Source organism: Trichinella spiralis (genome assembly GCF_000181795.1).
Source record: "Trichinella spiralis strain ISS 195 chromosome Unknown Scfld1, whole genome shotgun sequence".
NCBI classification, from domain to species: domain Eukaryota; kingdom Metazoa; phylum Nematoda; class Enoplea; order Trichinellida; family Trichinellidae; genus Trichinella; species Trichinella spiralis.
Genome location: NW_003526940.1, coordinates 2,353,236 through 2,366,595, shown reverse-complemented (window position 1 = coordinate 2,366,595; position 13,360 = coordinate 2,353,236). Strand labels below are relative to the sequence as shown.

The window sequence follows — 13,360 nt, the reverse complement described above, 5'->3', positions numbered from 1 at the left end:
CGTTGAAAAGTGCCGGGTAGATGAGCACCATGGCCTATATTAGACTGATGGCACCCGTAAAACTTGAGTACGGATGTACATCAAGTGTACTCAATGATATGAATAGCATTTTACCATCCATGCCATTGTGGCGAGTAAGCTGGTGCCAGTAGTCTGTTGCTATGTACGGTTAAAGATATTGGCAAATAAGAGTTTATATTCAAGCTTTAATAAACAAAGCGGCTGTCCTTAGTGTCAATCTTTATTCACAAACAATAATTTGTTATTTTGATATCGCTCTGATACCACTTTGTTAATGTCGTTCACTGATATGTTGTTTATTATTGTTGTTGTTGCTGTTGGGTAATGAAAAATAAAAATCACAATTTATTTTTTGTATTGTTTTTTCTGATATAACTTATTACTATTGCATTTGATATAACGTCACTTTGGTAGAATAAATATAGAATAATGATGAAAATTATTTTCGGGAATGCTGATCATGAAAATGTATAAACTTCACCACAAATAATATATTTAAATAAACAAAATTTCAATGAATGACGAAGCTTCAAACAGGCAATAAAATTTTGGAATAATATTTTCATTATTAATGTTACGTCACTACTATTAAAGTTACGTAATCCTAAATGGAATATTTGAACCAATGAAATGAAAAAATATTACAGCTAATTACAAGGGAAAGATTTGAATCAATGATCAATTAGACAAGGGAAACCAATAGGACAAAGACTTTACGGTCTCATTAGATAGCGAGGTTATGGTCTAATAAGATAGCGAGGTCAACGACCAATAAATGAACCGTGGGACCGAATGGGAACAGAAGTGGGAGCATTGGGACCATCCCGCTGCTAAGCAGTTCTGCGGAAAGTGACAGATCTGAGATGCGTAGCAGGTACATCCATGTAGTGGCTACCATGAAAAAAGTCAAAATGTTGCTGGCAACGGCTTCTATGAAGCTTCATGTTTCACCTGCTGCCGTGGAACTGCTCGGCAGATGTGCTATGTGTTTCATAGCAACCTTGTTTAGTTTTTTTAAAGAGGAATGAAGGATTCCTAACAGGCTGCAGTTATTGAATGTATATAATGTAAATATTCGCACAAATAATGATTTAGAAGCTTGGCGCGTCAAAATGAACCGACTTGCGGCGCAACGCCACCGCTGTTTATATGAACGACTCCAGCTGCTGATCGATGAGCAGGGTTCAACGGAAACGTTGAATTAGCACGTGAAATCAGGTCGGGTTATCGCCAATGATTTAAAAATAAAGAATATGAAGAACTGCAGCTACGCATAACAGTCTTGACTACAGAATATGACGGCGGAAGGCGTACAATGGAGCAGTTCTTAATAGCTGTGGCGTACCTTGTATCAAAGGAGGAGAATAATTGAATGCCAGCCTTTTCTGCACAACTGCATCATTTATTTTTATTTACTCTTGTACAGTTTTATATTGGTTTTGTATTGTATTATGTTGTATTATATTGCGTTATATTATGCTGTATTATTGTTTTGTATTGCACTATGTTATAGATTTTACTGCTGAACGAAGCATTTAAGTAAGATAGTTTAGGAGATTCTGTGCTATCTGAAAAACATTTTTTCTGATTGATGCCTTCTCACATAAATAAAACCACAACCTTCGCTTTTACCTCTTTGTAAAATTCAGTACAATCCAATGTGTATGGAAACCAAAATGCAGACTTTCTCTTCCAGATGTGATATTTACATTAATAAAATATAAAAATTGGGGCTTTGTGCAGGTTCATTTGAATAATTAATTTGGTTAACATTAAAAATCCCCAAATATATGCCTCTGAAAAGTATTCAATTTTTAAATACAAATTTAAAAGAGCTTTAAACTGATGCAGAAATTGACCAATGATGGAAAAGTAATAATAAAAAAATATAACACATGAGAGGGACAGTTGAGGGACAAATGACAATCTGATTGATCACTTTTGGTTTGGATCATGATATCTTTTGACTTTTATAAAAGCACATTCGTCATTTTTGAACACCATATGCTGTGGTAAATACAAATTCTTCTATCATCGCTAGGCACATTCTCGACTCTTTGCATTATACCTTCTGTCATGTACTCCGTTAACGTCTTGGAATGAATTTCTGACTTTGTGTGATTCTTCAAAAGACCAGCTTCTGTCTTTAGCAAACGCTGCAATTCTTGCGTACAGTTAGTTATTCGGTAAATTTCGCAATCCTGGTTTTTGTGGAATTTTAACAGCATAACGTCCATTGCTATATTCTAGATTCTCTTGGAAAGTCTTCATGAGATGAGAGACAGACGGATCTTCCTTTCCCTTATCATTTGTCACAGTGATAATCTATGTCTAAGGGCCAAAATCGTCTGAAGTCATCTTCGCCGAACGCGAACAGCACCGACCGCACGCCTACACTGCGTCCCAGTTCTGCCACCTGCTGGGCGTATTGCTGATTGGTCAGACCTTCGCATTGGTGGAGGGCATAGAATCATCACTCGATTAGCCTCCCCGTCGACTCCTTCGGGCTGTAGGCGTTTAGTATCCGCCTCGACTTCGACTGCTCGAAGGAGTTCTGCGTCGCTCGTCCCACCGGGTATAGCTCACGCCAGAATGGATCGCTCAGCAAGTAGCGCCTGACTATGCCGTAGTTTCATGTCAGTACCCCACTGGCGCAGAAGAAATCTTCCAGCTTCTCAGTAAAATCCATTTCTGGACGAAAGACCCATAAATAAATCTGCATAAAATAGACCCATTTGTACTGCAGGTTGAATAAATTAGTCGGTGGACCAGTCAGGCTCATATACCATTTGAAAATAAGTTTCATCGCAACTTTTCAACATTTTGTTTAAGCAGTAATCCAAAGTATACGTACATACATACATACAGTGCACAGACAATTTTCACTTGTTAGTTGAATTCATTGTACATTTATTTCGTGTAGTCGTTATATAGTGAAGTTAAAATGAGAAATTGGTTTTTTTTCAAATTAGAACAATATTGCAACGACCAATGAATCATATTTATTTATACAATTATAAATGTTTTCTAAAATAAGTGTGTAAAAAACAAGGTAAAAATAAAATTATGTAAAAAATGGAAAAGAGAAAAAATTAACTGATTGATAGTCGATCATTTAAAAATTGCTTCATCTAAAAATGCCATTCATACTCTTCAACATGATGGTAACAGCAACAACAACAACAACAACAACAACAATAACAATAATATTAATAAATTGAAAAATGTCATATGTGAAATTTGTCAACTTTGTAGAAATTAGTAGCAGCACAGGCAATAATTTTATTGAAAATTGAAAAAAAAACATACATGTACAGCTTTTGCTAAAGTGATGTCAAATTAGAAAATTTTCCATCAATAAACAATTTGACTGAAATAAAAATACTGTAAAGGGGGCAGTGATCAATGAACAAGCAAGCGGATATGATGCTTCTGCTTGTTTTTTTTTGCCTCAAACGTATATTTCGGATGTTTTTTCGAGCTTCGAAGATACTGATGACGAATAATCAGTAAAAGGCTCATTCCACATGCGACGTAAATCACCCTGCAATGAGCAAGCAACATCAATGAATAAAGTTTCAAAGAAAAACTGGCAACAAAAATGAAAGAAAAAAATACCTTTAAATATGCCATGATCATCAACGGCAAAAGAGTAAATGGCACCAGATAAAGCAGGGCAGGCTGAGCGGATTTGAAAAATTCTGCCGACACTGTGGCCGTCAGTAGACCTTGAAAAAAAACTTTCACGTTCAGTATTTTTTTTGAATATAAAATAATAAGAGAAATGTTCTCACCAAGAAAATAGCCAATTAATGAACAATGAAAATATGTCACTTTCTGCAAGCTTGAAACTGGAGTCGAAGGCGAATGATTATTGTTGGCTCCGTTTTGGGTTCGTTTATGCGCATCATAGCGCATGACAAAACACAACAACAATCCCGGCATTACCTGAAATGACATGTTGAAAATGATAATATTCATAATTGTTGTTGATGATACTGAAGAAGAATTTAAACTGTACGTAATAATAGAATAATAACTCACAATATCGCCCAAACCGAGCATAGAAAATCGACCAACATCTTGAAAGCTGGGAAACATCAACTTGGCGGGCAGTGATAATTTCGGTGGTTCACTGCTGGTGGATATGAATGGCATATTTTTCGATAAATATGATATCTGAAAGATGGAAATAAATTTAATCCAATAATATTAATTCAATAAATCATACAGGATTTTCGGCAGTTTTGGTCGCCACATACACCATCACGTTAGTGTTGAATATGTACGTGGAAAAGAATACCTGAAACCAGGTAAATGAAACCGGAAATTTTGTTTTTATTAATTTTAACAAAGAAAATTATTAATTATTGTTACCCAAAAAACATCATAAAGCAAAAGACCAGTCAAAAGAAGTGTAGAAACTTTAAGACTGGGCAGTCGAATCAATGCTATGAACGCAACGCAAAGACCCATCGCGAGAGCATCCATCAATAGCCAGTGACCCGTAATGATCCACAGAAACACTAGACCAAGTGAAATGAAAACAGAAACAACTTCTGCGGCAGTGTAACGTCCAACAATACCAATAGAAATTCTAAAAATTAAAACAATAATAAATAAATAAATAAATAAATAATATATTCACTTGTGTGCGTCGTCAAAAAATGGCCTGATCAACGATTGCACAAATGGTAACAAAAGAAATGCACAAGTAATTGTGACGACAACTATAATTGAAAATTGAAATTAATGAAAATTCCTTTTTCAGATGATCAAAAATGATTACCGGATGTACAGACAAAGAACAATAATTGAAGAGAATCGAAAAAGAAAAATGATACCAACAGAAAAATACTTCCCACAAGTGGAAAGAGAAAAGCCTGACGACCATTGATCACTTGAGCATCTGAACCAAAAAAAAAGATAAAAAATGAAGAGGAAAATAAAAATTAATTAAAAACATAAATATGATTTTTGATTACCAATTTGCTTTTCTTCCTTCTTGATGCATGCATCGTAGTTCAACGATCGAAAACTACCGTAAACTATCAACAACACCGAGATGATAAATATCGCAATGCGAGATGAATCCAAAAGAGCATAAAACCTGAACAATTCAGTAAAAAAGAAAAGAAAGAAATTATTCCGATCAAGAATGAACGAAAGAAAATTCATACGTATTCTCAAAAATGATAACAGTGAAAATAAAAATTCAAAGAACTTATTTATCATTCAAATTACAGAATCATTTTCATAATTAATTCAAAAGTAGACAAAGTGATGTATGAGAAAAAATAAATAAATAAAGCTCAGTCAACGGAGTGACAATTTTGCTCGACTGAGAGAGAATCATATTCGAAATTTAGTGATTATTAAAAATGAAAAGATAAGAAATGAAAAAAAAAGTAAAACAAACACTTACCACGGTGTTTCCGATAGCAATTCAATGTCTGTCATTTGAGAGGAAAAATTACTTTTAATGAAAAATATTAAACAATGCCGTATGAAAGAATAGGTATATTTTTTTTTCTGTCGCGTGGAAAATATGAATCGATGATGATGAAATTCAAAAAATAAACATCATTTTCATTCAATCACTTTGTTGATAACCATAATTTTGCGAACGCAAATTGTTCTTCCGTTTATTCTTGAAAAAGAAAACAATCTAAAAATGTTCAAATAATTATTCACACCGCTTGAATTTTCCGCATCACGGTCGCGTAGCATCCAAAATTTGAAAGCTGCTGAAATTGAAGCTGTTCCCAATAGTACACAAATTGAACAAGCAATACATATCACAAATGGAAACAATTCAAACAAACAATTTTCGCAAACTGAACCGCTAACATGCTTAGAGATATATTGATCAAGTTGCAAAGCTTCGAGTTTAAACCAATATGTAAATACATGAAACATAAACAAAAAATATTACATTAAAAAAACAAGCAAAACAGGGTGATACTTTTCTGGCTCTATTTGGGCGGTTGTTGTTATTGCCATTGTCAGAGAGTTTTGTTCAAATGAGCATCAATGCATCACAATGTGCACAACTCGTAGGACCGGAATTTGAATTTGAATATTGTTTCGATACAAAAGAACAAAAATAGATGTGACCAGAAAAAAAAGACGAAATTTTATTGGAAATTTTTATTTTTTAAGAAAAAAGTGCTTTAAAATGGCAGGCAAATCAAAAACGCCATTGAATGGGAAAAGAAAAGAAGCTTTTTCAAATATTGCAAACAATTGATTGTACTGTAAAGAACGTTTAATATTCAATATTTACGAATGTACAAAGACAGTAGAACAATAAAAAGAAATGAATAATTTATACGGAAAAACAAACTTTCTCATTTAATATTTAATTTCAATAATTTAACGGAAAAAGTCAGCATTTTTCAAAATTTACAAAAAAAAGTTCAGAAAAGAAATTGCAAACACTTACAATCATGTTCATGTAGCAAAGAGATTTTAAACATTTTGTAAACTTTAAACAGTGTTCAATATTTGCGTATCGTAGTTGATATTATTGATAAGCAAAGTTGAAAATGGCAAACAAACGGTGAAAAAAACTGCTACTTGATGAAGTAGGACAAAAATTAGAAGAACAATTTGCAAATAATTCAAGCTCAGAAAAATCAAGATTTTCGTCAAATTGACATTTTTCTTCACTATTTTATCGTGTTGGTTAAATATGGCAATTTGTTTGCACCACTGCACGCAGGTGGTGGGAAAAATTACACACTGTTCAGGGTAAACATTTTCCAATGGATGCACAAACGCAAACGTCAAATATGCACAACACAAGCAAATAAATATATTTTAATCAAATAAACTGTTCTTTCTGAAATGATGAAGAAGTTTGCAAACAAATTTTACGAAAATACAAGCCCCACATATGAACAAATTATAACATATATTTATTTATGCATATGTTGTATATATATTCAGGCAAGTTGAGAAATCACATCATATTTACCATCATAGGCGTGTTGAATAAAAAATCAAAGCACAATTATAAAAAGGAAACTTGCCCCACGATGACGATTGCTGTGAGTGAAAATCAAAAAAAAACAATCGTACAATGAAGCGCCAGTTTCTGTAAAAAAATACAGTATCGAATTCAGCGCTCAAGTTAAATGATGCAGATGACCATTCAAATGTGGATTACTTCAAATTATGGAACAGAATATTTTGTTTTGAAAAAAAACAATATAATAATAAATTAAAACAAATTAATATTTTATTTTTGAAATTGTTTTGCTAGTTTGTTGTTGAAGAAATAAAATTTTGAAAATCAATTGGTTTAAATTTTTATTTTAAAAAATATTTATTTGTTTATTTGAAACAAATTTTTTGAAAAGCATAAATTTTCACATTGCAATTAATCACACATTTCAACATTCACATTTTTGTACAAGTTCTGTTGTTGCTGTGATAATATTTTTCAATTGAAATGCCGTTTAAAATTTTGAACATGCGTGCTTGTGAAAAGAAATAATAATATTCAAATAATTTCTCCAAAAGATGTTTTTCTTTTTTGGAAAGAATTTTCAAAATTTTCATATTTTTTCAATTCAAGCGCAATTATGCTTTCTTCGTTGGCCACAACAACAACAACAACAACAACAAAATTTCGAAAAAGAAAGATGGTTTGAAACATCGTGTGCATCAAATAGAATAATGAAAACATAATTTAAATAAAAAGAACAACAATAGACGACTTTGACCGAACGACTACAATGATGGCGGTGAAAGGCAAGCAAAAAGCATCGGTCCGAGCCAACCAACAAAAAAAATACATATATAATACCAGAGCAATTTGAATTCGAAAAAAATCAACCAAAAACAACAAATTCTCTGACACCGAAAAGTCCAAAAGAGAAACAAACTAAAGACTTTGGAGTATTTTTTCTTTTCATTTCTTTTAATAAAATAGCAAATTATCAGTCATTTGTTGTTGTTGTTGTTGTTTGTCTGTGTCGGGTGTTGGTTTCTTTTTACAGAAATTAATAATCAATACTATGCAAAAAATAAGCATAAACTGCACGAACATTCCCTGCAGCCAACTGAAGAAAAGTTGTTGTTTTCTTTCAATAATAATAAAGAAGGGAGAGAAAAAATGTTTGAAGATGACTGACAAAAACAAACAAACAAACAAACAAACAATCACTCGGTTTTTTTTGAAATGAAACACGAAATGAAAAAAAAATGTGAATCGTGGAACCGGGAAAAAAGACACCGAGAATATTCTGTTTTGCTTCACTCATCGGAGAAATTTTTTTTTGTCGAACAATTTCATCGCAGACAAAACAAAGCAAAGCAAAGCATAAATAAGAGAGAGAGAAAAGAGATGGCAAATGATAATATAATTATTCAAACAAAAAAGAAAAAAAAGTTCGTTTGATTTGCAAATATCTGCCTGCACACACTTTCTCCTTTTATGGACGACGACGAATGAGAAATTGGGATTGTATACAGTAAGAAGAAAAAAAAGAGGGGGGGGGGAGGGACAAAAGCAATAGAATAAATTTTAAAAACAAAAAAAAGAAAGGCTTTTTTTTCACTGTTGAATGTCGATCATCGGGTTTGGACGAAAAAAAATAATAACATGACGTTCGTTGTGTTTAATCGGCTTTTTGACAGTAGAGTTCTTTCAAATTTTTCAACTCTTCAATGAGTTGTTTGTTTTGCGTCTCGAGTACAGTAACCCGACTTTCAAGACATTTCACGTATTCTTTTTTCTTTCTTCGACACTCTTTGGCTGCTTCCCTACAGTAGTAGTTGTTGTTGTTATTAATTACAGTGACAAGAACAACAACAACAAACAACAAAAAAGCAAACAATATTTTGTTTACCTGTTTTTCAACAGCCGAAGTTCGCGCTTCCTGACCGCTTCTTCGGGACCTGAAGGATTCGGCGTGGACGACGACGTCGATTTGGACGGCGACGAACAATTGACATCCGAAGGGGGCGTGAAAGCCGGCAACAGACCCTGGTTGACCAGAGCCGCGGCGGCCGCGGCCGCGCCGGCCGACCGGGCCGCAGCCGGCGCCGAAAGCGCCGAACTGGTCGAAACCGGTTTCAAGCCGAGCAAGTCGCCGCTGACGGCGGCGAAATCGTACGGCTCCAATTTGACGCCACGGCACACGTCGCCACGCACGAACGTGCTCGGCAAAAGGATCTGCCCGTTGCCGTCGGTCGTCGTCTGCGCGTAATGCAACAGTCCCGACGTGGCACCGTGCGACATCAAACTCCCTACAATCGACAACATTTTTTCATTTTAAAAAACAAATTCAAATATGGAAAAATTTAAATAATCACAACAACAACAACAACAAAGAAACCACATAAAACTAAAATTGACGTCATCACAAGTGAACAACAACATTTTCATTTCTTCGTCTGATGCAAAAGTCGACACGATGACGCACGTCGACGATGTATAAACAATATACCCGACCCGCAGTGCAAATTGAAAAAATAAACAAACAAATAAATAAATAAACACCACTACTGCACGGCATTGTTGACAAGCAGCATACAACAAATTCTTACATACTATTTGAAAAAGAAAATTTTTTTTTTGATTTTATTTAAAACAAAAAATGTGAAATTGTTCTAACACAGCAGCAGCACAACAATAATTTTTTTTCTGATTGTGAAACTTTTCTTTTTGTTCAGCTTCATTATCATCGACAAAAGAGAAACTGAATTGAATTGAAATCAAAAATAAAATATTGAAATGTTAATCGAATTTCAAAACAGCACGGCCAATGATCACGTTTCAAATTTAAATTATTTTTTATCCGATCATGTAATTCAATTACTAGGAAGACGAAAATGAAGTTTTCAAAGACAATTTTTTTCCATCAAACCACCACCAACTGGCTACAATGGACAGTATTTTTCATTCAAAATAAAAAACAACAACAACAACAACTAAAAATTCCCTTCAACAGTAATCAAAACAATTTACTTTTTCTACTTTTTAAATAAAAATATAATTAAATCATTTGTAAATTATAACAAATATATATACATTTATTTATTTTCTAAAAATAATAATGTGAAAACAAACATTTCACTTCTTTTTCAAATTCAATTCATTACCTTTAAAAGTAATTAATTGAATGAATTTTCATTAACAAGTTAACAAAATAACAAACAACACGTCGACAACAACAAAAGTTTAACTTTCAAAGATCAACTTTTATAATCCAATCAATCAATCAATCAATTAAAAATTCTATAACAATCACAAAGCTGTTATCATTCATTCCATTCAATCGTATAATAAAATATCTATGCAAATCTAAATTGTAATTGAATTTCATTATTAAATGTTGACAATGCAGTTATAATGTGCAAATATAACTAACTGTCAACATTTTAATTTCAATAAACATTATTGCTTATAAAAACATCATCGCTTCTACAACAGATAGGCAAAGAAGACGGACAGGGTTTTTCTTCAAATAAGATTCGATATATAATACATTTTAATTAAAAAAAAGCAATTCAATACAGAAATATTAAAAAATAAATAAATAAATTTTCATAAATTCTTTCAACAAAGCCAAAAACTATACAATTATTACTTTACTTTTACTTTTTAATCATGTTCATAATAATGATAACAGCAGACCGAGTTTTAGTTAATAGCGTTGGAATTTTTCAAGATGTGACGTGACGTGACGTGACGAAAGAAAGAGAGAGAGAGATTGAAAGAAACGTGTGAGCTCGGTTGAAACATTCTCTCATAGGCTTATATCAGAGGAATAAATGATGAAAAAGCATCATCTTCACATATAATATAATAAAATAAAACTTTTACACCAGATGATGATCATTTTCGCCAGAAAAACAAGCTCACTTTCATTACGTCACAAATTTTCAAAAAAATCACAATGCTGATGAAAAGATGTTGAAATGAGAGGTGGAGAGCAGAAAGAAAATAATTTTTTTCATTAATAAAAAATATTAAAATAAAAAAATATTATAAATTTTGTAAAAAAATTATACCTTTTATTCTTTTTAATATGATATGATCAACAAAGAGAGAGAGAGAGAGAGAGAAACAAAAATTTATCACAACAGAACAACAGTGACACTGATAGCAGTGATATATAATCCCAGATTTACATTCGATACCGTATATATATACACATATATAAATAAAGATATGAAATTGAATAGAAATAAAAATAAATACAGTTCAAAAATAATAATAGTTGAGATCATGCAACGTGAAAAAAAAATTTTTTCTTTCTTTAAATTCAAAAAGACATACACAAGTTGTACAACATGATGCTTCAAAGAGGAAAAGATTGATGAGCTTCAACAACAATAATGCTCGCAGCAGCACTGAACAACATTACCAACGCCGATAAAAAAAATAATGATAACAGAACTTTGAGCTTTTCAAGTACAACAAGAAAGTGAAAGAAAAGAAAAAATTCAAATAAATACATACATACATACATGCATACAAATAGCCATTTGTCTTTTATTACGCAATAACGACCACGCACGCATCGGTTGAAAAAAAAATACTAATTACACATCACCAGTTGCATTGAAGACAAAAAATGATATCAAAATATTAAATTTCATTTTTCTCAAGACGGATATAATGGGTGAATTTCTATTTTCAGCTTGATAATTCTTTTACAGTATTTTTCCTTTTTCTTTCTTGAAAATAATCAAACGTCACTCAACATCAACTACGACAGATAAATCGGCTTATTATTATTATTATTATTATTATTATGCTGACGTCAAAAAATCATAATAATAATAATTATTATTATTAATAAGTGAACAAGATGCACGAAACATAAAGAATACACATGCACGCAAGAATTCTTTTTGTTTTCTTTTGCTTCCTTCTTGCTTGTACAGTTGAATAAAAAGAAAAATAAAGGTCGACCAATGTCACCAATGAAAAGGAAAGAAAAATCACAATCTGTGAACATGTGTAAAAATTGAAAATTGAAAAAAATACATATATTTATTTAAATTAGTTGAAAAATTTTCATCATTTCTTACAAATTTCACAAACGAACCAAATACTGATCAACGCAATACACATCGATATAAATAAAACAAAATTATTTAAAAAATAAAAATTAATAATTATTATTTTGAATAAATTTTTTTAAGAAAAAAAAAGCACCTGAATCAAGAGAACCGTTTACCACTAGCAGATCTGCTAGGCGTAAAGCAGCGGCAGCGGCAGCAGCAGTAGAACGACGACGCTGCTTTTTCATAGAATTGATCAAAAATAGCCAAAATGGCAGGCACGTCGCCGTCAATATGCCGCAAAGCTGGCTGAAACCAAATTTGCGTCATCAAGCGGCCAATTAGAGCGCGTCCTACGTCATCAAGCGGGTCGTGCGAAATCGATGCAACTTTTATTAATAGTTTTATATATATGTATTTTTTTCTGTTTAATATCTTTATTATATACTTTCCAAACCAACCTTTCTAAAGTTGAAAAGTTTTATTTGTGCGCACCACCGTTCTGTGCAAGCTTTTTTCAACTTTGGCAAAGCAATTATTATTATCAATCATACTCAATTGGTCAATTGCGACGATATTAACTTTTCAAAAATGATAACGCGTGTCGCAATTACAAACATGTCATTCATTCATTCAATTCACTAGGGCAACTATCGTCATCAAACAATTCTACCATATTTTTTTCATATTTATTATTATATTTATATCTATGCATAAACAGTTTTAAAAAAAAGAAGAAAAAAAAATTTCTTATTCTTCTACAACAACAACAATATAAATACAACAAAATAAAATTATCCCCGTTGTGAAGTAATAATAGAAACAAGAAATAATAAAATCTACACACATTTTTCCATACATTTGAAATTGAAAAATTGATTTCACATCATTGCTCTTCTCAATTTCTCTTATGCAAGTTTTAAAAAAAGAGAACAATTCTAAATTGGAACTTATTTTCAACACTTTCTGCACATCATTATTGAACAATTTATCCGTTTTTCAACTGGAGAAAAAATTATGCAAATTATAAATTTGCAAGAAAAAAAAAATAACTACCAAATCTACCTCTACCGACCAAAATATAACTTGTCAAATAGATAACAAATAACATGCGGTCGGTCCTTGAATTTGTAATTTGATCATTGAATTTTTTTTTCTTGCTTTCGTCATTTCAAATAGAACACAAATTGTGTTCACAGATCAATTAATTAATTAATTAATTAATAACAATTGCATGTTCTATTTTTAAAAATACCAATTAAAAAATTCAAAGAAAGTAGATTTTGAAACGAAAGAACAAAAAAAAACTCTACAA

The 13,360-nt window shown here is 32.0% G+C and overlaps 2 protein-coding genes across 2 annotated transcripts; both read right to left on the bottom strand.

Annotated features, from left to right (window-relative positions):
• Positions 1-3,639: 3,639 nt before the first annotated feature.
• On the bottom strand, positions 3,640-5,665 carry Tsp_08904a (signal peptide peptidase family protein; the record flags this gene model as incomplete). Its single annotated transcript, XM_003381996.1, has 9 exons — positions 5,447-5,665; positions 5,007-5,131; positions 4,811-4,930; positions 4,670-4,751; positions 4,399-4,618; positions 4,250-4,324; positions 4,066-4,149; positions 3,816-3,969; positions 3,640-3,749 (listed from the first exon to the last, which is right to left on the bottom strand). Coding segments are annotated over exons 1-9 (1,005 nt in total), but the record flags the coding sequence as incomplete, so codon positions are not given.
• Positions 5,666-8,648: 2,983 nt separating this feature from the next.
• Positions 8,649-11,559, bottom strand: Tsp_08903 (cAMP response element-binding protein). Its single transcript, XM_003381995.1, has 4 exons — positions 11,506-11,559; positions 10,447-10,493; positions 9,648-9,731; positions 8,649-9,279 (listed from the first exon to the last, which is right to left on the bottom strand). Exons 1-4 carry the CDS (start codon positions 11,557-11,559, stop codon positions 8,649-8,651), a joined length of 816 nt encoding a protein of 271 aa, XP_003382043.1.
• Between the last annotated feature and the right edge of the window lie 1,801 nt (positions 11,560-13,360).